At 37.7% G+C, this 27,090-nt stretch overlaps 1 protein-coding gene across 1 annotated transcript in view; it reads right to left on the reverse strand.

The window, feature by feature from the left end:
• Positions 1-26,730, reverse strand: part of AQR (aquarius intron-binding spliceosomal factor) — a 46,816-nt gene extending 20,086 nt beyond the window's left edge. Inside the window, exons 1-22 of the mRNA XM_064714847.1 lie at positions 26,584-26,730; positions 25,624-25,680; positions 24,768-24,808; positions 23,733-23,768; positions 22,573-22,693; positions 21,147-21,287; positions 19,524-19,592; positions 18,933-19,033; positions 18,200-18,276; positions 16,922-16,986; positions 14,953-15,069; positions 13,415-13,528; positions 12,543-12,646; positions 11,915-12,017; positions 10,782-10,902; positions 8,902-9,043; positions 8,032-8,210; positions 6,345-6,512; positions 5,749-5,918; positions 2,367-2,608; positions 726-869; positions 137-206 (exon numbers count right to left, since the gene is read on the reverse strand). Coding sequence (XP_064570917.1) covers positions 137-206; positions 726-869; positions 2,367-2,608; positions 5,749-5,918; positions 6,345-6,512; positions 8,032-8,210; positions 8,902-9,043; positions 10,782-10,902; positions 11,915-12,017; positions 12,543-12,646; positions 13,415-13,528; positions 14,953-15,069; positions 16,922-16,986; positions 18,200-18,276; positions 18,933-19,033; positions 19,524-19,592; positions 21,147-21,287; positions 22,573-22,693; positions 23,733-23,768; positions 24,768-24,808; positions 25,624-25,680; positions 26,584-26,679 — 2,478 coding nt within the window. The 5' untranslated portion in view covers positions 26,680-26,730. The remainder of the gene's footprint in view (positions 1-136; positions 207-725; positions 870-2,366; positions 2,609-5,748; positions 5,919-6,344; positions 6,513-8,031; positions 8,211-8,901; positions 9,044-10,781; positions 10,903-11,914; positions 12,018-12,542; positions 12,647-13,414; positions 13,529-14,952; positions 15,070-16,921; positions 16,987-18,199; positions 18,277-18,932; positions 19,034-19,523; positions 19,593-21,146; positions 21,288-22,572; positions 22,694-23,732; positions 23,769-24,767; positions 24,809-25,623; positions 25,681-26,583) is intronic.
• Between the last annotated feature and the right edge of the window lie 360 nt (positions 26,731-27,090).

Below are 27,090 nucleotides of genomic sequence, written 5' to 3' on the forward strand. Positions count from 1 at the left end.
TTCTTCATATCCTTAAACTATTAATAGAAATTACCTCAGCAAGGCTACAGAAAGGGGCATTACTAGGATTTCACTGAATGTACCTAAGGCCAGAACTAATAAAATAAGAGTAAAGAATCCTTGAAAACATCCTTACCATAGTTAGTCCAGGCTGCATTCCTGCACGGATGGCTTCAATCTGAGTATGGGTAAATTGAATAGTATTGCTGTAACAAAGCAGAACGACATCAGATAATTGATAGATTTTGCCAACAATTTTTGTAAAAGCAATTGTTTTAACAAGTTTTATTTCAATGAATTGCTTATATCTTTCCTGAACAACACATTTGCAAAATTTTGCACAAATTATATCAGCATTAGAACTACGTTTTTATAGATATAACAGTCTTGAAATTTCTGAGCAAGACAGTAAATCATGTTGTCCATGTGACAACTCTTTCCATCTAAAAGCCTGTTTGTCTTTAGTCATTATTTGCAGAGAATGTTGTAAAATTATTTAGGTATTACTTTACTAATATTCAAATTCCTGAGCCAAAGATCACTAGAAGACAGTATTTCTCACTGTTCCTCAAGGGACTCTTTTCACAGATGGGGGACAGCAGAATAAATTTTTCACAGATGGGCGACAATTTTGATTCAAATATAAAACAAACCAGTCTCATTTCTGAAAATGAACTGCTATGCACATGTTGTCATTTGAAACTAAGTTCCCATCCATTTCTTACCGTTTTGGTTGATTATATGGATATGGTCCCCTGTTCGGGATAACATGAGGCTCTACAATCAGCGTTTTAGCTTCTTCAGGGTTTTCTTCACTTCCATCCTCTTTTCTTTTCGTTCCTTTACCTTCCTTCATTGGGAAAGTTATTCTGCAACACATAATTTAAGGTTAAAGTTCAACATGTTCACTATGACATGGACTCTCTCTGAAGGTGATAAAGATTTTTTCTCCCCATTAAGACAAACTTTCATACAACAGAGAAACAAGTGCTGCAAATGACAAAGTTTTAAGGAGAATAAAGAAGAGAAATGCCAAATGAATTGATGAAGCTGATTAAACAAAAAGTGTGTCAAAAGCACTCCTTTCGTAACTGGAAAAGCCAGGAGCAGTGCTGAGAGCCAGCTGGAAGAACACTGAAGACAAGAAGTTCATAAGTGAAAATGGAAGGGACAGGAGAAAAGTTATCACAGAACATAAGCTGTGTCAGTATTCCAAACTATTCCAACAGATGAAGGTTTTTATCCTCCAATTTCAATTTTTTATAGCCTTCTATGCATATTAGCAAGCTTCTCTAATTCAGAAACAAATCACAGGTGAAGAAATCCCAATGCCCATCCAAAATGTAGATATCTATAACAATAATAATCTCTTACAGGACCAATGTAGCAGTAGGAAGAGCAACAGCTCTTCATAAAGAGCAGTATCTCTGAACTGAAACTGAACAACAGGTCATTGAGGAAAACTGTGTGTGAGATCTTTTCCTGATAGCTTCAGACTATTTTTATATCATTATATAGTGTTAGTGCCTTCTCCACACAAATTCTCCATGTAGTGTTTCCAAAAAAAGCTCAGGAGATTACCTCCCTGCTTTTCAAGATTCAGTTTAGCCATGATAAAAGCTGACTGATGCAGGGGAAAGGCATCTTTCCCCTCCACAGATTAATTGCTTCATAAGGAAAAGATGTAGTCTGTTCAGCTGAAGGAACTGTTCTCCAGTACTATGCACTGTGAAACTCAGTTGTCAAAATTCAAGAAAGTGCACCAGGAGGGATAGAATTGTCAGGTCTAAAAATGCTGGACAACAGCACCACTAAAACAAAGCGAGTAAATCTTATTTAGCTGTCAATGGCATCCTATTTCAGAAATCATTTCTAAAAATAAGCATTATGGGATTTCAGACTTAATCCTTTATGTTGATTGAACGGTGTTTCCAAAAGCTCAAATCTTAACTGGTGTTGAAATTGCTGTTCTTAGCTTGTTGTAATGAGACATGTAAGGAAACGATGTAATTAAAATTCTCTAGCCTGATCTTGAGGAGACTAGATACAATAATACAGAAAAGAGTATTATGTGTCTTGATTCTATCTCGTACTTTTCTTTTAGCATATATTCTGTAGGCTGATCTACAAGCAATGCTCTGATGCATTTTCATACAGAAGAGAACAGAAGCTGGTCCTGGGTCTTGCTGTCATACAGTTAACTCTATCACGTAACTATCTAAATCTCACATATCTAAACATAATCTAAACATATCTCCATCTTTTTTTTTAAATAAAGAGCATCTCCTTTCAACCTCTGAACATAACTCCACCTGAAAACATGTTTCAGCAAGAATATCAAGAAGTACTTGAAATATTAAGATCACCTGAAGGGGGGTACATGCAGATCTGGATTGTCAACAGTGACTTTAACATTGTACCCAGGAAAGCTAGCTTTTAAATGATCAATGGACAGGAAAGTGTCATTAAAATCCAGAGTTGCAATCTGATTGGGCATTTTTGAATAGTGTGCACTACTTGGGTCTCCATATCCAAGAATGATGTCATGCAGCCAGTCAGGAACCACACAATCTGTGTTCATCAGGTTTCTGATAGTCTCCAGAAGAGCCTGTAAATAAGAAAAGCCAGAAAAAACAGGATTGAAGAGACTGACTTTTTACCAAGTAAAAATCATACTGAAGATCAATCAAATCTGTTTTAAGACTATAGAACATAACTCTTTAATTGACAGTGTTTGGTTAGATTGAGTCAATATATGGACAGTGTACATATGCAACAAAACATCAGTATCAAAGCACAGAGTTCTTGAACTAAGAGCTAGTAAAGACGACACAGTAAATTTTCATCCCAGAACACTCACAGCAAGGGAAAAACGCATAGAACATCCTCATGCAGTTTAAGGTGTCCTCTCACAGGCCTATAAACTTCACCCTTGCAGTCAGCTTAAGCCTTCCTTCAAGCATTTGCTCTTCACCCACAAATTAATTTATCTAATCATCTGTGGTTACACAAGTTGTCTCTCCTTTCCCCTCTTGTGAAAATACCAAAGCTCCGGACCCTAGACTTGCACAGAAGGTGTGCTTTTTTAACTAAGAGGTAGCTGAATTTTAGCCTTCCTTTCAAAGGGCTACTTTAGTGGCAAGTCTTGAAGAACTATCTCACTTGAAACTTGGCATTCAGTCACCATGTATCTGCTTCTCAGCAGCAGCACAGAACACAGGATACCAGGTCTGCACTGATTTCCAGATCCTATGAGCTCCCATGCCACCAAACATGGGCACAAATGAATGGCAAACACAGTGCATCAGTCATCCACACCAGAATACAATACAGAACCTCCAAATGCCAATCTTGTAAAAGAACTTGTAAAAGTCAGTTAAATCAAAGTACAGAATTTTATTCATTTATTATCCACCTCCAAAAGCATAGGATTTTCCTTTCTTGCTTGTGCTGTATCATTGAAAGAGTCAAGTAACATGATCACCATCCCTGCTCAGCCAACCTCTATTAAGGTCCTGGTTCTTCCCCACTCCTCAGCGTGGGTGAGACCACATCTGGAGGGCTGTGTCCAGCACTGGGCTCCTCAGGACAGGAGACACGGACATACTGGAATGGCTCTAGCAAAGAGCCACTGAGATGATTAAGGGATTGGAGAATCTGTTGCATGACAAGCTGAGAGAGCTGGGATTGTTCAGCCTCAAGAACACAAAACTCAAGGAGCATTGGAGAATTTGAGTGATTTATATTAAAAAAATGCAACAGGAGGAAGTTAGGTCAATGGAGGTCAATGAAATGAGAGTCCCCTCAGTACTGCCCTGTGAAGGGACAAGGGGAATGGACGTGAATTGAGATATGGGAAATTCCACCTAAATACACTAAAATATTTTTACTGTAGAGGTAATGCAACACTGGAACAGGCTGTCTAGACTGGTTAGATAGTTTCCATCACTGGACATATCCAATTCCAACTACATAGTGACAAGATCTTGAGCAAATTGCTCTAGCTGACTCTGCTTTAAACATGCCTTGGACTAAATCAACTCCTAAGGTCCCTCTAACCTTAATCATTCTCTGAATATGTTTCTTCCAGTCACAATCATGCTGTGGATTCTGTGACAGACCTGCAAAGCTATGAAGTTGAAGGCATCTTAACACTGCTGAAGCCTGAATTACTTCAAAGATATATGGATGGAAAAGCCCCATATTAAGTAAGAATTTTTCTATTTTTGTTGCAAATATAGAACGAGTACTTCTGGCTCAAACATATATTGAGCACAGCATAATATGTTTGTGCTAAGAAAAGCACAAAAAAATCAGAAAATGTCACATTTTCAGGTAGTATTTCTAAACCCAGTGATCAGTTTCTAAGAGGAAGCAAGAAATATGTTCCTGACAGCAAATGCGGTGCTTCTGCATCACAAAAACTTTGATTCAGCTTTTCAAAAAGTAATTTATATGCATGTAAAAATAGTAACATTCACTTTTGTAAAAACTAACACTGCTGACCAATTGCAGTGACACAGTGGTGTCACCTCCAGCAAACACACTGTATTTGCACTTTCTCTGCTGTCTCATCTGCTTAATTTACAGGGACTGCACAAGAGTTTTCTTGTCTTCTCTCCTACAAGCTCAGCTTTAAACTTAAAGCTGCCTTCCATCTGCTGCATACACTGTCTACACTAATCACAGCATCATCTTGTTTTCTTTTCTCCAGCTGATGTTAGAAAGGTTTGCAAATGGCATGGAATGCATGCACCAAAACTGGCAACAATGTGATAAATGTGGAAATACCTTAGATTGTCTTGAAAAATGAAGGTATGAGTCTTTCATAAATGCCAGCAAAAAATGGCTTGCATTGGGATTTGCCTGTAAATTAGCTGCAAGTACACAGCACAAATGATGGCACCACAACGGTCCATGCAGGCTGCAAGCTGCTGCTTCACACCAGAGCTATCTTTCTAGATACAGAAAGAAAAAAAGTCTTCCTGCCTACTTGTTAATCCATTTACAGAGAATCTGCTACAGAATCCCTCAAAATGAAAATCACTTCAATTATGCAGTGCATGATTTTAAGGCACCAAAAGAAATGTAGTTCTTCATTCATGCTGCATTTTCAAAATGGAAAACTCAAGGAACATTAATGATTTAGAGGTCTAAAAAGCAAAGAAACTGAGTAAGAAATATTTTTAGGTGTATAAAATTATGCACCCTCACAGTGAAGGTTGGCCTACAGCACCTTGTGCTACAGTATGAATTTTCCCAGCAGGTGAAGGGAAGTGGCTCCTTCCTTTCTGCTCAGCACTGTTGAGGCTGAATCATACAATAGTTTTGGCTGAAAGGAATCTCAACAGCTCATCTAGTCCACCCCCCTGCAATGAGCAGGGCCATCTTCAAGCAGACCAAGTTTCTCAGAGCCCTGTTCAACCTGACCTTGAAAATTTCCAGGGATGGGGCATCTACCACCTCTGGGCAACCTGTTCCAGCATTTCATCACCCTCATCATGAAATAGTTCTCTTTTATCTGGTCTGCATCTACCATCTTTTAGTTAATAAACATTACCCCTTGTACTACCACTATTAGAAAGTTAGTCCTCATCTTTTTTATAAGCCCCCTTACTGAAAGGGCGCAGTCAGATCTCCCTGAAACCTTCTCTTCTCCAGACTAAATAACTCCAACTCTCTCAGGCTTTCCCTGCAGGAGAGGTGCTCCATCCTTCTGACCTAAGAGCTAAAAGGCAAGTATCTTACCTTGAAATTGTTTTCTTTTGGTTTTCTTCTCATTATTATATTAAATGTCTCATAGACATCTTCTGCTCCATTTTGGATTGTGTTGGTCATGTCCTGCTGATACTGGTTTGGGTCCAGAAATACTCTGTATGTTCTGCAATCACCTTTAAGTCTTGGTTTTGGTTCAGGTCCTGCCCATAATGAAACAACAAGATTAGAATTAGACTCAGTGCTAAAAGCAAATTATCATTCAAATAAGTGATCCATAATTGTTCCTCAAATGAAATTCAGACAAATTCATATGATGAAACTAATTTCTGCATAGCAATGGATACATTTTCACTGCATTATTCTAATAGTTCTTGAATAGAATCTCTTTTACTCCTTAACCCAATACTGGATTTATTTAATTAATGTAGCTACATCAGATTTTACCAGAGGAAACTAGCTGACCTTTCTCAGGCTGCTTATGGAATTGGTTTGTTTTTTAACATGTATGTAACTAATTCAATGAGCACTCCTTAAAGGAGAGAAAAATTATCAATTAGCCTGTTAAATATAAAAAAATCACAGAGACAGAAAGATAAATCTCTTGAACCAGTTTTGGGCTATCATACCTTCTTCAATGACACGCCCCTTCTCGTCCAGCATGCCCTGAATTTCACAGCCTCTGACATAGACCAGGCCAGTCTGCTCCACGAAAGGCTGTCTCCTGTCGAACTTGGTGCCGTAGGGCTGCATGGGACGCACCGTGATCAGGAAGCAGACGTCGTGCTTGCGCAGACCTGGGCCCCAAAAGGAACAGGCAGAGATCTGACTGAATGGCACTGTCCTCACCAACTCCTTAACATATGTATATAAAAGAATCCACTCATATTTCTTTTATAAAATCCCACCTGTATATATTTTGTTTTGCCTCAAAATACGCCTTGACCTTAGAAAATACAAAACCATAGGACACTGTGATATAATAGATATGAAAAGTAGAAGTTGGATGCTTTTTCATATGAACAAACATTATTTCAAGATTATTCTCCCAATAATCTTGCTCTCAATATAACTTGAGATTTTGTCTTTTTCCCTTAGTACTAACACAATGTTGGGAATCACATTTACTTGTGAGCAATGATGATCCTTCTGTTCAGCAGAGGTACTGCCTGTTAAGTTATTCCCCCAACATGTATTGGTACAGTGACTTGTTCTTGCTTAATAATCATCCCTGTTGAACTACATCCTACCTGTAAAATGCTGCTTCTCCAATTCATTAACATAATTCTGAACACTAAATTTTCTCTCCAGTACACCTCCAGAGTCTCAGATATCTAAGACACCTTCAAAGTTCAGAAAACATGATGTATTTTTCATGAGACAAATAATTCCTCATTAAGCACCAGACGCTGTTCAACAGAAGGCAGTTTCATCAAGATTCTGTTAAGTCAGGCAATGATTTATGAATTCTTCATCTCAGTTTTGATTTAGTTAAAATATTACTTTTTACAAATCATAAAGGTTGTTTTAGCATTTAAAAAGCTAAGTGCATCACTATATAGATACCTTCATTATAGTGAATTCTCTGCCATCCTCCTAGATTTTTTACTTTAAGAGAAATCTACAGCCCCAAAGCAGCATCTGCTCATTTATCACACAGTCCAGCTTTAGCATTTGTGCTATGTGACCTGCAATCACACTACGCAGCTCCAGCACGTTTATCAGGTTTCTCTAACAAAAGAGAAAGGAGTGACATTTACTGATAATACAAGTACAACTGCATGCTTCTATGCCACTTGCTAACACAGTCAACTAAAGTTCAAATCCCCAAGCAAAAGAAGTGTCGCCTGTGGATACTCACAAGAAACAGTATTTGCTACAGTCAGCACTTCATAATATTCAAACACACTGTAAACTGGTGAAATGCACTGGTTTGAAGTAAATAAAAATTTGTCCTCTCTACTTCTGCATGAGAAAGATATCACCTTCCCCATACTTTTCAATATGACATTTTTAGCTTAAAATGCTAAGCTACCTTTCCACAGTCCTGTAAAGAACAGCATTTTACAGGACATCAGTGTGAAGTAATACACATTCTGTTCCCAATGAAACGTCTAAGTAATTACTTCCAACTTCACTTTATGAAAATATAAACTCCATAAACTTGGAATTTGAGTAACTGTCCTCTAAACTGTATTAGGACTGACAAATCTGTACCATGGATTAAAACCTCCTTTTCTCACAAATAAGACTACATCAAAATGTATTTTGATGAGCACCTATTCTGAGCACTTTATTTCCAAGCACGTTAAGTACCTTCCCATTCATCTTTGATGTTATCTCGGACATTCAAATTGATTGTAACGTCTGCTCGCACTCGCATGGGCCAGTTTTCACCAATGTTGGGCTTGGCCACCTCCACCACCGTGAAAGAGACAATGGGCTGTGCCATCCTAGCCCATCCACCAAAGACCACACCTCCATATTCTGATAACCTAAGAAATAAACATCAAAATTTTGTTAGTCACTAGCTGATAATTCTTTTTAAAACTATGAAAAAAATTAACCCCACAGTAACTTTTAAGAAAAATATAGAATTCTTAACTTTATGTGCTACTGAATTAGATTCATGCAATCCTGCATTTTAGAATCAAAGCATAACATGACTTATATTTCAAAAAACAAAGGCAAGTTATGCTAGCATTATTCAAAAAACTCAGAGAGACAGAAGATAAAGGAAAGGTAACAAAAAGCAAGTACTGAGTATAAAAGACATCACACCAAATAAATCCTTTAAACCAAAAGAGGATTAAAATGTGGCAGATAGCAAATTCAAGAATACTCAGTAACATTCCCCCCAAACAGAGGAGTTTATGACGTTTGCATGTTTTGTCAAGTCAGCCATGGAAAATTAACTCATCCATCTTAACACAACTAAGGCTTTTTGTTAGCATCCAGCATGCTGCCTTTAACACACCTGCAGGGATACATAACCACAAACCCCTAAAATATCAACCCTTGGCATGGCAACACCTTATGGAAGAAGTACAAACCACAGTATCTATGTAATAATTTTAACACATTTGTTACTATGTACCTAGTATACACACAGTATCAGCTTTTGATTCCTAAACACACTTTGATTAGAAGGGAACTGACTGGCTTGCACCAGTTAATAAATATTACCATGGCTTCATCCTACTGACACTGTCTTCAATGTCCTGCCTGATCTCATAGGTGGACTCCAAGCGGAAAAGATTGAAGTTCCTGAGCAGGTAGTCATGGAGAGTCAGGAACTGTAGATTCAACTTGGGGAGCGCAAGACAGCCTAAGGATTTAAGGGATGATGGACAAACAAAAAAAAAATATTAATTAATACACTGTTGCTATGAATTCATACATACATACATACTTCACTGTACAACTGCCATCGCAGTTATCCTTGGAGATTCTAAAAACCATCCCTTTTATCAATACACACCTCTAAAAAGCATGTACTTTTCAGGTTCTCTCTAAAAGATGCTGTACAAGATTGAAGGAATTTTCATCCTTCTAGCATTAATACAGTGAACTACTTAAATATTAAATCCATCAATGTATTCAGACAACAAAATGAAGTTTAGGAAAATCAAATGCACAACAAAGTAATGGTCTTTGGAAGTGCAACAATTAAGTTAGCATTTAAAAATTATGAAAAAAGGCTAATGAAATATTAAAAACCATCCAACAATTTCCCTATTCCCATGCTTTATGCTTATTAGATGCCATAAAAACCATTAATGTGGAAAAAAAGCTTTAAGTCAAAAAATCAAATTTTAACACGCATCTCGAAAGTCTGTATTACTGCTTTGTTTTTTAAATGAGAAAGAAAAACAGAGGAAGATTACATCCTACTACACACGGAGTATTAGAACTCACAGACAGGTTCTAAAGCTTTTTCCATTGTTTTAGGATAGTCTTGGATGAAAATTTTCCATAATTTTAATTCCTATAAGTTACTCATCTAACATTACTGGACTACTATTCCAGTTTGATATCTATGTTTAAGACCTGTGAAAGCATCTTGCTTTTGAAACTTGCAATATCATTGTTGAAACCTTTCTCTGGTATAGGTACTACATACTGACTTTCACACGCACTGAGAAACAACAGCGATGAAGAAAGGCAGCAGAACACAGTAATTTATATTGTGGAAAGTCTGATGGTGATAAAATACTTTAACACATTTCCCAACACCAAGTAAGAAACCCTGTCCTGTTAAGCTAGTTATATGCACAAAGGGCAAGGTGTGAAGCAACACCTCTTTAAGGCTGCACAGTGTTCATCAAAGAGACATTCTTCTTCCCTCATTTTCTAAAAGGAAATAGAAACAATACTCCTAACATTCTTGGGTTAAATTACTCTTACATAAAATTTAGACCAAATTTATTTAATTACTTTTAAGAACACAAAAAAACCCTTGTAAGACCACAAAATCAACACTGTTTTGTTTGAAACCAGGACAGGAGAACACATGGAGATGAAAAAGAGAAAGTGTAAACTAAACCAAGAGAAGCAAAATTGAAAAAAAATACTTGTAACAGTCTGACAGCAAGAGAAATCCTTCACAACAGCACCATCAATACCATAATTCCAAAAGTGTTCAGCACAGGAGGAAATGTTTCCACCAGCAACCAGTGTTACTTGATAAAATTACATCTCATCATTAACAAAATTTCTTTAATACACTATTAAAAAGTCACAATGATGACCTGCCTTCTCCTCCTGCCCCACCTTCCCTCCCCCACTGTAACCCACATTGCCATAAATATATTTGGCTGATCAAACATAACCACACAGCAAAGAAGTCAATCACCCAGAACAGGGTGAATGACAGTAGAGCAGTCCTGACCTGCATTTAAGAATCTGAATGGCTCAGAGCATTACAACAACCTGTGATGCCCCCAGTCTTACTCTAAGATACTGGAAGATGCCAAAGTACCGTGTGTAAGTTTCTTGGACAGAATAAACAGAATACTTCAGAAGTCCTTTATTAATTGCAGCATTTACTGAACTACTAATCATACCTTCTCCAGAGTAATATTCAGTTGGCACAATATTTTCATCCCAAATAATCTTCTCTGTGGGATAGAGAGGCATCTGGTTGAGCTGCTGAATTTGAGATATTCGTCGCTCATGACGGGAGACCTAAAGAAAGGAAGCATTTCAAATCTCTGAGTCAAAAAGGAACAACAAAAATACTTTTGAAACTGATAATAATTCATAAGGTGGTCACTTGAGTTTTCTCCATCAATAGTTTTCTAATTAAATATTTTAATATAACTAAATGCAAACAGTGACATCAGAAGATGAACAAAGACCTAGTTCAACTACTGGTCATAGTAGAATCAAACAATCCTTTGGGTATTCAGCAGACCAAAAATGGCACAACAGAGTTGAAAATACTCAGTCAAGGCTCAGCAGAGAACCAACTTAAAATAAAACTTACTTTACTTTCCATTAAAAATATGGTCAGTACCTAACTAATACTACTCATTCAGTAACAGTTAGTCTTTATTTCCTCTTTGGGACACAGAAAAAATCTATCCAATACTATAATATGTTATCTGAACAAATATCTTTCCATGGCAGCCATAGGCATATCACTACCTTCAATACCTTAGAAAACCACATGAACTATCTTTAAAAAAATCAACCACAAAACAAACTCAGGAATGAGATTTCAAAAAACAGCTATGGTATTCTGATATCAAAATTAGAAGCCTACAATAGTATTGCTACACCTTGAATATCCAAAAAACCATGATGTGCATTAAACAATATTTCAAATTGGTTTGGGGCCCAAATAGATACTGAATATCTAGATCTACTATAGCAGATCTTTTTGTTTTTAAATGGGAAAAAAACTTTTTCAGAAGAACTCAAAACTGTTTCCAAGGCTCTGCTTATTGACCTAAAAAAACACATAAATATAGTTTCTCATGGAAACTATATTTATGAATAGGCATTTTCGAATACTTAATTTATACAGTTTTAAACCCCATCTTAACATTCAAATTACTGCAACAACACTGCTGTGGCTCACAGGTGGCTCAGAAAACATTCTAAACGACTATTGTACTGCAGTGTAGCTGCCGGATGTAGCTATGCCTTGATTTTTCAACGGAAGAAGTGCAAGGAGCATTATTCATGTTTTTACCAGCAATTCCAACAGGAACTCCTTCTCGTGGCTCGTGTCCTCCCCCTCGGCCAGCGGTGGCAGCAGGCACAGGTACGACGCCACCTGGTGGAGAACGTTGGAGCTGCACGGCGAAAGGAAAACAAGAAGCCTCTGTCACACTGAAACCAGGGACAGCACTCGCTTACTGCAGCTGCCTTTTCCTTAAAGAAAACTCCAGCCGTCTGATTTCACCAGAGCTAAACAATTACGGGTCAGGCTTTTAAGTGAAGTTTGTGTATAAGGTGTAAGCTGAACCCCTCATCTGCAATAAACATGGCAAGGGGTGGATATTTTTGTATTTTTTCAAGACCTGACACAGAAGCAAGCAACAAAGCATACACTGCCTTTGTCAAAATACATACTGCTATCCTTTTATTCACAGCATTTACAATGTAAATGCTGTGAGTAAAATAGTTAATACAGTGGCATGCTTTCATGATTTACTGTTGTAGTTCTTCTACAGAACAGAGTAAAAAAAAATAAACTAAACAAGTTAGACGATAACTACTGGCTACGCACATGAGAAGTCAGAAGAACAAAAGGCTGGAAATTTGTTAATTTAATCATACTGAGAACCAAGAACTTCAATTTCAATTTGCTAACTTACCTAAGAGGTCCAAATAACTTCACCAGTGCATCACGAGTATCTACTGCAGCTACATTTGAGAGTGCAAAGTCGTATAATTCTGGGAAATGTGCAAACGCTGCTCTCTGCAAAAGATTCATGCATGGAAAGTGGATGTAAGCATATTAATCAAATGATTTAATAACAGTTTAAATACTTAGAAAAAAGCACAGTTTCTTCTGGTTCATAACATGAACCACTCTGCGGACCCCACCAGGATAGAAATACAAGCCAGATTGAATCTCTGTTTTTCTTAACACCATCTATTTGTTACTCCTCTACTTCTGACACACTATCTTCCTTATTTCACCCTTATACCACCATTTGTTGTCATTAAAATAAAACATAAGGGAGCAGATACAGAGCTTTGCAGGCACCTAAGAAAAGCCAGGAACAAGTTTAACTTAACCATGTTTCCTTGAATTGTTCTGTTAAAACTGATACAAACAATTCTAAAAAGTGTGAGTGAATTTGTACAAGGGACCACTGTAGGCATATGTGCACACTGATCTTGAGGAAATGCTGCCACCTACTGCATCACCACAGGGTCCTACAGCATTCTGCTTTCCTTTCTTAACAGACTTAACAGGAACAGTTCATTTTGGTAACACAAGGTCAAAAATGCTGATGTTTTGCTAGAGCATATTAATTAGTCATAGTCTCATCCACCATGCTGAAGCATTACATATCTTCAATTGCTACAGACAGCCAAGCTAAAGTTATTCCTGCAACTCAAGAGGGAAAATAAGGGGTTTGATTTGGGAAATAACCTCATGCCTATTCCAAATGCAAATTAGACTACAATAGTAAAACCAAATCCTCTGTCTCTCATAAGCACTTCACCCTCTACTTACCTGCAGAGAAGTAATTCTGTCATAGTGAATTGTAGTCATCTCATTCTCTGTCAAAGCATTTCCAGTCTGATCATTGATTTCAAAACCAGTGTAGAATTTGAGCATATCTAAAAGCTGAGACATCATCAATAAAATTAGTGGATTAACAATAAGAGACACCGCACAAATACGACAAACAAAACCACAGTTCAAGAGGACAAATGCACAAACAAGAGCTCCTCAAAGTTCTAGAAGAACTGGGAATAGTATCTGAATTTTATACTTGGCTGATGCACAAAATAGTTTTTGTTAGGTATCTCATCTGCAAACCATCAAAATTTCAGTATAGTCCACAAGCAATTGAAACTCAACCCAGTAAGGTGATCTAGCCAGAGGCTGTCATTGAACCCAACTTACAGCTTCCTGCTACCAAAAGGGAGAGACCTTGTGCCTTTCTGCCCTCTCTGATGGCAGCTCTGAAGTTCATCTGACCTTTCAACAGCATTATTTAACTTGGAGGAAGAAAATTATTCAGATGTGCTGCTGCCTTTGTGTACCATCAATACTGACCCTCAGAGAAAATGAACAAGTAGCAGAGATGGGGGACAGCAAGCAGGAGGAAAAGCAGCTGAGATGCAGGAAAGGGGACAGATCTTCAGATCCTGCCATATAAAAAACAATGTACTAGCTATGAGTGAGTAAACTGAAGGACGGAAGTGAAAAACAGCTGCAGTGCAAAACAGGGTGAAGTCAAAATGAATGAGAGAAGAATGCAGTGTTGACAACCTCTGCTATGTGTGTGGTAAAGCATGCCAGAAGCTGCACTGCTTTCTAGCTTGTACTTTTAAGAACTCAAAATCAGAGGCAGAAATATTACTTTGCTCTTGTGAGACCCCACCTGCAGTACTGTGTCCAGCTCTTGGGTCTCCAACACTAAAAAACCTTGCTGGAAAATGTCCAGAGGAGTTTACCATAGGGCTGAAGCACCTCTTCTGTAACAACAGGCTGAGAGTCGAGACTGTTCAGCCTGGAGAAGGCTCCAGGGAGACCCTGTAGCTTCCTTTACAGTATCTAAAGGGAGCTACAAGGATGGAGAAGGACTTTTCGCAGAACATGTAGTCACAGGACAAGAGGGAATGGCCTTAAACTGAAGGAGGGCAGGTTTAGATTAGGCAGCAGGATAAAACTTTTCACTGTGAGGATGGTGAAGCACTGGAACCGGGTGCCCACAGATGCCCCATCCCTGGAGGTGCTCATGACCAGGTTTGATGGGACTCTGAGTAACCTGATCTAGTGGAAGGTGTCCCTGTCCATGGCAGGGGCATTGGAAGTGGATCATCTTTAAGGTCTGCTCCAACCCAAGCCACTCTATGATTCCATGAAATGCTATGTGAGTAGTTACACACATAGGTACAGGTAAGAAAAAATACTGTGTGAAAGATTTAAATAAAGATGTAGTTTGTATCAAACAAAAGCCTATTTAAAAAAAAAAGAAACCAACTGCAGCATTCAGAAACAAAGGGAATGAAAAAGTTCTTTTGAAGAACTTTGTGTCTCACCTGGCAGAAGAGATGACCCTCTTTTTCTCTTTTAGCAAGACTAGACAGGTAACAGTGAACAACAAGATGGGAGTCATCCAACACTGTATTAAACCAGCGCCGTGTGGGGAGCAAAGCCTGTGGTAAATAACATCATGTTAATACATGCAGCTCCTCAAAAAGTAAGAAGTCCTGGCTTCTCAGGATTTTCCATTGCAAGAAGGCATATTAAGACAGATTGCTGCAGTTATTTGCATATCTAATACCCTCACAGAGGTATTAAAGCAGCAGTTATGTATGCCAAGACACTGGGTTGGTGCAGGTAAGCTGCCATGAACAGTCCTTTATGTAACGGGGAGCATGGCATGAACCTGCCATGAGCGAGCATTCATCCTACCAATCAAAAAGTAAATTAAATAAAGCAATTATTCTACTACTAAATGTCTATAGAATGATTGTGTGCTAAAAATGATAAGTCAAACTGCTTCAGCATTGTTTTAAATGTCTGTTTTCTACACTAATTAAATTAAGCTTGAGGTCATTAAAACTGCCAACTGCTTCTTCTAAATATGATAGGGTATCTTCTCTTCTTTGCAAAAACTCAAGTGTTTTTCAAATCTTTAATAACAACACAAATAGAGATCTTTTCTTTTCAATGTAAATAGATTAAGCTGCTATATGTAGCCAATGTCGAACAGCATACAGAAGACCATAAAAAATTTAAGTGAAAAATGAGCTGTTCCCTGCAGACTGAATTTAGAAAGCCAAAAAGCCATCAGTATGATGTTTAGAACTGAGATGAAAAAAAAAAAAAAATCTGTAATAGAAAATGTTGGTTGCCTTGTACAATAATGATGAAAACAAACTCATAAAACCTTAAGAACTCTCCACTGAATTATTACTTTCAAATTATCAAATCACCAGTTTTGATATGCAGCATATACACTGTAATATGAAACAGTAATATTCTGAAAAAAGCCAAGTAAAAAGAGCCCATTAACCCAGTACATGCTACAAAGGCAAAAATACTTGAATTTACAGATAATTTCTCATTTGCTTGTTACAATCAGTTGAACAGTCTTTCCAAACCTGTCTGAATTCTGATCTTTCTATAATACCTAGAGGGAACCAATCTTAGAAATGCTTCTAAGCATTTTAAGTCAGACTTTAGTTCACCTTCCAACACGTTTTCTCTTACCAGAGTATATTACATACATAAGACAGCAAGATCTAATTTAAATTAATCTATTACAACTACAAGCACAGACTACTTCAGTGATTTAACAGAGTGAGCCTGCACAAAATCATTTTAAAGTTCCCAGTAACACTGTTTCAGAAAATGCTTATTTTATTTCACAGCGCCTTCTGAATCTGAAGTTACTCTAAAATAATTACTCATGCAAAAAACTGCAAATGAATGCCTTTTAATACTGGTACTGTGGTGCTTAAAACTGTCTCACTTCCTTGGTATCTGCTGAAAACTTCACAAAACCTTGCTCCATGCCTTATGACTCTAACAAACTGCAGATCCCCAGACCTGGTACTTCTAAATAATGAAGTCTAGCCAAACAGGAATAGTTTGCATTTCAGACTACTGCTGCTTTCTGGGACTTAACCCAACAACACAAAAGAGACTTTAAGTGACCTGTTATGCACTGGGAAGAATAATTCTGAATTATTCCTACCAGATTAAGGCATTACACATTTTCAGAAATGGCCAGTATTATTACCTCTATTCCAATTAAATCCTCTTCATTAAGCACTTTAGGATCCCAGTTTTGTCTGCTGGCTTATCAACATTGCTGGTCAGCTCCCAGTATGGATGCAATGCTACAACCTCTTATTTAATGGAAAATCACTTTTAAACAACCACATGCACAGCTGTGACATAATCACCTCCTATTTGGAATAAGGTTGTAATAATTACTTTATGCACTTTAACCCTAGAAAAGTACACCTGGAAACTGGCTGGATCCATTTAAAAACTTACCTCAAGGTCTAGCATGAGTTCAATAAACCTCTCACAATAATGAACTTTGTCCATAGAAATAGGACCTAGATAAAAAAATTAAAAAAAGTTTAAACTGATCCACATCACAATATACTTACACTTGAACAATTCCTTAAAAACTAAATAAATGCTACAAATCTAAAAGTATTAATTTTAATCTTGTTAAAAGCTAATTAAAATATTATTCTCTTTCTAAAACAATCCTTTCTTATATTAAAAATTATTCTGGTTAGAAATGAAAGAGTAACAGAACCAGAATTTCAGGAGTGATTTTATCTGCTTTGAAAAACCTGGAATATAACAAGCAAAAATGCTCACTTCCACAAGGTATCACTTGCCCATTATGTTTGTTAAGAACTTTTAATGCCAGGTACTCAAAAATACATTTTTAAAAGCTGCAAACAAGATGTGTGCAAAAGGCCTTGTCCATATTCAAAGGTACTCAGAGGGGACAACTAGGAAGCCTTTAACTTTAACTGTCAAAACACACCACATCTCCCTTGATGACTTTCCAACTCTTACAGCCTCCAAAGAAATGTGGAAGTAAATCTAAAACAGGTTTAGTATAATTAGGAAAACAGAAGGGATAAGTATCCTTTCTGGGGAAGCCACATAAAAAAATTTACAGCTGAGATAAGAGCTGAAGTTTGCTAAGAGTTTAACAGAAAAAGGAAAACTCTGGGAACTGATTTCACCCAAATTGTGCTGTGCTTAGAGCATAATAACCCTCTTCTGTTAAAAGGCTAACACCTTCCTCCACAAACACTTTTCCTTTCTAAATCAGGCAAGGAGATAATTTTGCTTGTCACAATGACTCAAGAGCAGTCAAATCTTACAGAATTTCACTTCACTTAGGCTTTTGTTCTTACTGTAAATCAACAGTATGAACAGACAGAGCCTTATGATATCCATTTATACCATCTATTTAATAAGGCACTTAAGTAAGTATGAAATGCTTTAAGGCTCTAAGCACACAGTAAAGAATATCAGTTCCCAGAAATATTGTTTTTACTAAGTACATACTGAATATAAGGAGTTTAAAGTAGCTTTTTACTGTTTAATTTTTAAAGTATATACAGATTTGAATATTCATTTTGATATGAAATCCATGCAGACAGGCATAGTGCTCACTACAAGCCTCACCTGAATAAGGTCCCCAACCTCAGACTGATATCCTAAGGACTAGTTGCTTCAGCAATACAAAAAGATTTTCAAACAGATTACCAGAAAACAAAGTAACATGAGAAACACAGTTACCTGAGACAGGTATTGACTTTAGAACAGAAATGAATTTCTGAATGAGCTGTGAAAGAAATCTTCTCTCTCGATATGCTCTAAAATTGGACATAAGACAAAAGAATTAATACGCCTTAAATGCAGACTAAAAGTACATTGTAGCTTTCACAAATACAAAGTTAGCTGCCTCAAAATTATTATACTGATGGTAGGTTGCTTTGAAACACACCTAAACTGTTTACATGAAAACTTTTCTCTCTGCACTCAGGAAGACAGAACAGCAGCCTATATTTTTGGGCACAGAAACTGGTTAACAACCTATGCTTCTTACTGTGTCAAGGAGAAGTCAGTCCCCTCCTACACCTTAGCACACTGCAGCACAAAAGCATTGGAACATTTAATTTTGGTGAGATAGACACACATTACTGAAATTCTTGCATAAGCTATATATACCTAAGAGTGAAACACTTGCTAAAGGTCATGAAAAAAAGTGAGAAGTTACATGAATATTCTTTCGTGCCTTCATCCTTTAGTTTTAAGATTTGAAATCACAAATTCACTGACCAAATAAAAGATGAAGTTCTCTAAAAGTATTTTGCATAAAGACTACTGAAAAACAGAAGAGCTTCCAGGAGACCATGTATGATGAATCCTCATTGGCCACAGGTATTCAAAAACCACCTTTTTCATTGAAACAATTTATTTTAGCTGAAACATAATGAATGCATTAAGGAAAAAAGGCATCTGTACATACTGCATTCTTGATTCTTCATCCATTTTTGCATCATTTTTCTTTATTAGATTCCAGAATTTTCTTAGTTTTGGTGTCTTTTTCAACTCTTGTTCCAATCGATTCTGTAATGTTAAAGTGATATTCAGTCACCAAGGAACCTTGTTTTCATGAGATAAAAATACAGTCCAGTCTTTTTATTAAAAAAAAAAGAAAAAATATATAACAAACTGAAATAAAGAACTGTCTCTGTCTACTCTCACTAAGTATCACTGTGAAACAAAAATGAAATAATGCTAGAGAGTCCAGCCATAACTAGATGTCCAGCCATGACTCGATTGCCTCCCTGTGACCTCATGGCTTTGTCTACAAATTACAGCTTGAAGATGCTATAAACAACAAAGCTCAGTTTTCTGAGAAATTTCATAAAAAACATTATTACATGGAAATTTGCAACAAAAAACCAAAAAGGATTTAGCAAACCAGACAAAAATGTAATTCCACAGCAATGCTGTAAGTATTAGAGTTCCTCAACAGTATTCCATAAGAATTTACTGTACAGGATTTGGACACTGCCTAGAAAACTGCTCTGCCAGTTAACAGAGTTATGCTTACAGGTTGTAGAGCCATCCACATGGGTAAGGAAATCAGCTGCTGCACCTGTCCTCTGATCAAATCCACTTCCTGTTAGAAAGTCACAGATGATAAATTTTAGAACATTCTTATGGTTTTTGATATGCCTGTCTTACAAAATACATCTATGTACAAATCTGACAAAAATATTTATAGGGTTTTATTAGATTTCACAATTTCCTAACAGGAAACTTCACTATAACCGCACCCAGAGACACCTGGTTCTTTTCATGGAGTCTGTCAGCTCTTAACACTTCACCAGGGGCCCCATCCCTGCAAGTACTTTTAGGACAAAAGCTGCTGAGAACTGATGTTCCTTCTTCCATCATTTCTTATTCCTGAACTCACCCACCGTGCTTTCTCTACTTGTTTTTAAGCTGTTCATTGTCTGCTGGAGCCCTTAATTTATCAAGTGTCTCTCTCTTCTACACTCTTCCCATTGTCTGAAACAAACCATTTTCTCCATGTCAGTTCAAATGTGCTCTCTCCAACTATGCCTATGATCTGGATCCACAAAGTTTTCCTTCTTTCCTGAGCTACTGAAAAATTTCAATTAACATCTTAAGTATGTCTTCATGGACAAATACTCCATTCTCAGCATTCTGAAACTTCAAACTTCAGTGCTCTTCACTAAAAACACTACTGTGACTATTCCATTCTGCCTTTCACAAAGAAGGGCAGCTGCTAATAAAAGTGTGCTCCCACAGGCACATTTTCAACAGTTTCCCTATCATGTTTTACTAGAAATATGCTCTACAAGAAGGATTCTGTAGTTACCATCAAACTATGCAAAATGAAGATGCATTTTATCATTGTGGCCACTACAGAAAAACACTATCTCAATAAACTATACACATAAAGTTCAAGATGGTTACTGGCTCCCAAAACCATTCCTAATCTCAAAATCAACTAATACACTTTCTATGTTGTTTTGTATGAGAGATAGTTTTATTTGTGCAGACCCTGATTTTGGATAATACACCCCACATGAACTATAAGTAAGGAAAAAGCCCAGTAGCAAGAGAGGTTAGGGAGCACTGCTATACATAACGGTAAAGTGTTCTTCCTGCTTGCTTCTTAGGATCTTTAACTCTGTTTTAACCACAGACTGAGAACACAAGTTGGTCTAATGCTGTCTTAAAACTTACTCAGGAGAACTGCAGATAAAAATTGTATCTAAACCTGGTTTCAAAAGTGAAAAAAGCCTCACTGTCTTTCTCAATAATTAATGGAAACAATTTTTGTGCTATTTCTTAGGCAAACTAAAAAGAGCACAGTAGTAACTAATCGGTTTTAAATGTAAAGCATCTTTTCAAAAATAAATACAAAAATTTTACAGTACCATTTTAAATACAAAAATTTGTATTAAATCCTCTTTTTTAATTGTCTAACTGCCAATCCTTCAGTTGCAAGTCTCATCTATGACCTTATATCAGAGAAAAGCAAATGTGTAGAGAGAGATGAGTCAGAAAAAGTCCTCTGGTACTGTGTTTTCCTTAAATCACAATTTTGCTTCATCTGTCTTGTAAGAAGAAATTGCTCAAACTAAACTGCTATAAACACAAAACAGCATAAACACACTGAAAATATTTACATTTAACATACCAAACTATTGAAGCAGTGATCAAGGAAAAGCAGCAGGACTGTCTGTTCATGCAGAGAGTACTCACTCTCATTTTCGACCAGCGATGCTTCCAGTATGCGTTTGAAAAAGAAAGGAAAATGTTCTGGCCTTTTTTTGAATGTCTAGGAATAGAAGAGGAAGGTAACTTTGAGTCAGGTTGATAGAAATAATTTCAATCTTCATTCACATAACAGAACAGAAATTCTCTAAATCCATTTAAATCTATAAAAGAAGGGATTATTTTTTTTCATTTTCATTTATTCTAACCAGGCAGCACAAGCAAAACAGACTAATGATATCCTTCTGACAAGGGATCCTCCCCCTAATACCTTCTGCACAGTCTAACAGGTGATGCACAGGACAAACTAAACAAGAAGCACAGGTGAAGCCTTGTGGGGATGCTCACCTCGTGACTGCACAGAAATACTCTAACATCTCCCAGTTAGAAGATAAATGGTAGGTTTTGGCCAAAGCTATGACAGCCTTAAGTGATGTGCAAAAAGTGAGCAAATAAAAACCACCAGAGATTAATTATAGTCCTGGAACTTCCACTGAGCTACGTGAGCAGGAAAAAGATAAACTGAATAATCACCAAGATAAAGTCATTCCTTTACAAGGGCAGCCATGTACCAAATAAATTGAACTAAGCTGCTTGGAACATAGTGTGCACCTGACATTTTACTTCTAGCACGTGTGCCAGAAGAAAAGCACACAGATAATATACGAGCAAGTTATTAATCCTTTGTGCTTTGCCAACACTCAAGTAATGGCACACACATCGAACTCAGTGTGCATCTGAAATAATGCCATGCATAACTAGGCTTCTGTTGTTGAGGTGGCCTGTAGAACCTGGATTGTTTGTAGAAACATTAAATAATTTCTAAACCTATTATTACCAAAAAAAAAAAAAACCACAACCAACCAAACAATATACACAAAAGAAGAGTAAGACATTATTTTAAAATAAAGCAAAAAAGGTAGAAACCAATATGCACATGTTTTAAGCAAGGCGTTATTGGATAATACATTAGACTTTCAGTGGTGCCTTCTTGAATACACAGATATAGAAATCCTTCTTTTTCCTTCAACATCAGAACAAGAACTTCCCTGTAAATACCCAACCTCTGTCAAGTGGCAAAAAAGTAAATGCTGGTGGGAATGTTCAGCATCTCACAGCAGAACCAAGGACTTTCACAGCAGAAGGAATCAAGTAATTTTTCACGTGTCCATTCCCTTCTCCAAAAAAGAACACAAAATTTGGAACACCACATGAGGTATTCCAGCTGAGGCACCATTTCCTTTTTAACACTACAAGCTCTTCCACCTTCTGTCACTGTAAGTGAGCACACTGTAAAAGCTGCAACTTGCAGATCAAAGTCAATTCTAGCTGCAATTGAAATCAGTTACCTCCCACGCAGGGACATTCTCTCTGAACTTCTCATTCACCATACAGCAGATTGACATTAAATATGCCTTACTGGACACCTCTGGAGAATAATTCATCCATAGGTAATTTTCAAGGTACTGACTGTGAAGAGATAAAGAGTATTTCATTAGTTGCAGCCACCCACATAATCTGTCACTCATTTAAAAAAGCAGTTATCCACAAGGCTTTTTTTCCCTTTCTTCCCCCGAAAGCCATCTTCATAGTTTGTGAGCAGTTCCTCAAGTTACCTCTCATCTAGGTCACTGAAGCAAAACTTGTTAGACTCAGTAACTGATGACACTAACACTTTCACAGAAAGGACAGGAACCTCTAACTCTGTTCTACTGCTGACATACAAATTCCAGAAGTCCATTGCATGCTATTTGTTTGTGTCAAACCCTTAACCACAACTGACATTTTTTCTTCTGCACTTTTTCTAATTAAGATGCAAAAAAACCAAGGGAAGTTTGTCCTTTGTAGTTACCGGTACTAACTTAGGGACTTGAGCCTTTCTGAAACATATAATGTATCTCAAACAAAAAAATCTCATATTTTTTCTTAAGATATGAGAGATATAAGAACCAAATAGAACATAAAATACTGTGGTTTTAAGTACATATTGCTAATATTTCTTTTACATCTTTTTAGAGATACTCTGTAAATTCCTCCAGGAAAGTCTGAAGCAGTTGTGAACCACTGTTTAAACAGATTTCCATTCTTTTTCAAGAGAAGAAAACGTTAATGATGCTGCTGCAGCACAATCCATTTTTAACCTCATACTAAGAGACATAATCCAAAAACTTCTCTGATTTCAGTGAGTTCTGATTTAAGGCTTAATGATACATTCCAAATTACAGACCCAAGTTTTTCACTTATTTCATTCATACTCTCTTTCTCAGTGTTCCACTTACACTAGAAATTGAGAATCATAAGACAGTCTGAGATGTCACTTACATTTATGGAATTATTTCCTCTTTAAACTAAGGTCTCCTCACTCAATTTTCCTCAGTTCACAATTCAAGGCCTTACAAAGTATGAACGAATATACTACCTTCAAACTGTCTCACTGCCCTGCATTTGCTTCTCACCTTTACAGGTTCCTAGGAAAATATAACTCCAAATTTCCCTCCCATTAGCTCACCTGAATTCAAGAAGCATTATCTTCCTAATGGCAAACCTAAAAAGGAAAAATTAATCAATTAACACAGGAAAGAGAGCCTCCCACACACAGCTGCATGGAAAATGACTATATTTTCCTTTATTTTATTATATAAGGAAACTTGTAGAAACACTCAGGAATTACTTCTGTCCTGACATTTCCATGCAATAGCAACCACTTAAATGCAGAAGCAACTGCTGGAACACTGGAGATGCTCAAGTTCATAGAGATTCATTAAGCAATTAAATTCACATTTTAAAGAGATTCATGTAGGTCTTTTAAATATGAAAACACCACTTCTAATAGCCTTGATGATACAAACTGCCTGTGGATGAGAGCGTCTCCTGGAAAACTACAATTATATATTTAATCTGTTCAAAATGGTGTTTTCTTCTTAGTGACTGGCAATGGAAGTTTGCTTTGACTCCATATGACAAATTCTTAGATTGTTTTCATACAGGAATAATTCAGAGAATTCTCTGCAGAGCTCAATCTTCCCCAAAAAGCTCCAGCTACAGTTACACCTCTTTTCTGCACAGAGAGCTGCAGAATGCAGTGTATCTCAGATTCTTCTCCCCCATCTAACAGTACAACTGACTGAAACCACTTTTCCTTCATGAATCTGGTAAGAGCAACCAGAACAGAGGAGGAATGTGGAGGCAGTGCACTCTGCAGCAGTTTTTGTTCTTCACATTGCTTAGTGGCAAAAGAAGAGATCAGCCTTCTATAACTACCACAACAAAACCAACATAAAAGACAACAGGCCACCAGGGAAAGGGTCTGAAAAATATTCACTCCAACCATCACGTTTAAGGTTTATGGGCTTAGGAACTGTCTTGTTACCACACTCAGACTTTGAAATACCATCATGATTAAATTACTTAAATGCACTTGAGTAATTTTCATCTGCTTTTAACACATACAAGTTTAAAAGTATTCTATGAAACACTAGAAACAACTCCAACATTGTTAATGTTGGAATGGTAGTAAATAAGAGAAAGCAACCGGTCTACTTACTTTGACCTGACAATTTCTTTTGTATATACATCTTCAATGACCTATGGAAAAAAAATTAAGAGACTTTTATATACCCACTAATGAGATTCAAAATGCATTAAAACATTTTACTCTGAATTAGATACTCTCTGCTTACAGCTATTAAAATACTTTCAATAATTTTTTCCAACAAGAATGAAAGAACCTGCACTGTAATTCCTAACAGACTTATAGTCTGGAACATTTTGACATCACATGACACAGAGATGCAGTTCAGCTGTTGATGTACATCCTAACAATCTCCAGTTCTAACTACCACAAATACTACAAAATAAACTGAGGCTAAATGGAGATTTTGGCAAACATCCACAAGGAAAAGAAACTTAACATTTAAGTACCCTGCAGTACACAAAACCTAACACACTATGCCAAATTTTAAACATTCAAAATGCACATGTCCACCAGAATGGCAATAAAGTTGTCCGATGGAAGCTTACCAAAGAAACTTTTAGAAAGAACACAGTTCAGTAATACCTGCATCTTTCATCCCCATTTGATTTCTAAAAGTAGAACCTCTTCAAGCATCTTTTCACCTCTAAGGAGATGCTTGAAAGTATTTTGCCCTCATAACTTCGGGCCAAAATAAACTGAACAGAATACAAAACAACTGCATGCTACAGCATACCTTCCTGACAGTGCCTACATTTATAAACTACAAATACATAACAAATTACATTGTCTCAAGCAACAGTTGACCTTCCAAGCAGTCTCCTAATAGTCTCATATAAAATAAGCAACACTAAATATTGGCACATCACAGACTGGTTGATCCTCATTCCTTTACAGCCTCCAACAAAATTCCAGTAGAAGTAATTACCTTAACATCAAAAGACAATGTTTTCTTCACATGTGGAGCCCAGTATTTATTTGCTAACTGCACAAGGAAAAAAAAAAGAAAGGTTAAATACATACATTTTCATGTCAATGACACAACATCTCAACATATCCCATCTCCAAACTTTATTTCACTGGTATCTTGCTTAATTTCAGCTTATGCTAACTACAAGTAACAAAATCATGTTTTTAACAGCAATGCTTATTTAAGGCTGATAAGCACTGCTGTTTATAGGCTTTTATGCCTAAACCTCTTTCAACAGAAATGCGATTCTTTGGAAAAATTTCAGATGCATAGGCTGCTATGTAACAAACATTTCCTATTCTTAACTAACGTCTAACAAATCCATCAAAAATAAGCCATAAACTTTTAGGAACTGCAAATGCCAAATGGCTAGTGATTATGCTTCCTTGAGGAATGTGACAAGTAACTAGAGGCGATATAGAAAAGTCTAGCATTTTAAGGCTCTTTGCTGCAGCCATCACTTCACCAATACTCCTGAGCAATGATGACAAGAGCTTCCTGTGCAACTTTATTCAAGTTTCTTGATGGTCTGGTAGAGGAAGGAGAGCAGACATAAAAAAAAAGAAAAAAGAAAAGAAGAAAGAAAAGAAGAAAGAAGACTTGTAGGAAATCACGTAGAACTTTAACCAACAAGGAACTCTCGGCAGCCTTTTTCACATTAAAACACGCCTTACAGCGATGCGCAGTGCATTGCACGGATGCGTTTGGCAGTGCTGCTTTGTAAATCCCGCTGGTCCGGAAGCGCAGGGGGAAGCACCTCTGGTACAGGACAGAGGCGTACATCCCTCACCAGCAGCGACCAGCAGACCCTCTCCCTATCACCCACAATAGGCCTGCAAAGGCTATTTGAACACCACCAGAACGTCCCTTCGAGCCCCGGCTGCGGCAGAGGCGGCCCGGAGGCGCCGCCGGCCCTACCTGTGTCACGTACTCCGCGTTGATCTGCGACACTGTGGGCGCCACGATCTTCTTCGGCGGGGCCGAGGGCGCCGCCGTCGCCGCGGCCGCCGCCATGGTGCCGCCGCTGGAGCCGCCCGGCACAGGCCCCGGTGCCCCGGCGCCACCAGGCCGAGGGAGGGATCTCCGGGCCGGGAGCAGCGGAGGCGGGAGCGCTTCCGGGGCCGGGAGGGCTGGAGCGCGCGGGAGGCGGCGGCGCGCGATGGCCGGCGCGCGCCGCCGCCCGCGCAGTCCTCTGCTCCACCCGTCCCTCTGCCTGCAGCTCCATCCCTGCACCGCCGCAGGTCTCTCACTCCTGCACCGCCGCTCCGGCCCTGCCGCCTGTCGGCGCACCGCGTTGCTGCTGCCACACTCAGCTTTCTAACGCTTACGGGGACTCCTATTTTATGTATCACCTAGAGCGCAGATTTCCGTCCATCTGATGTGAAAAACCTCCACAGTCTTTTTAATATCAACCAGTTGCCACCG

This window comes from Zonotrichia leucophrys, chromosome 5 (assembly GCF_028769735.1).
Source record: "Zonotrichia leucophrys gambelii isolate GWCS_2022_RI chromosome 5, RI_Zleu_2.0, whole genome shotgun sequence".
NCBI classification, from domain to species: Eukaryota; Metazoa; Chordata; class Aves; order Passeriformes; family Passerellidae; genus Zonotrichia; species Zonotrichia leucophrys.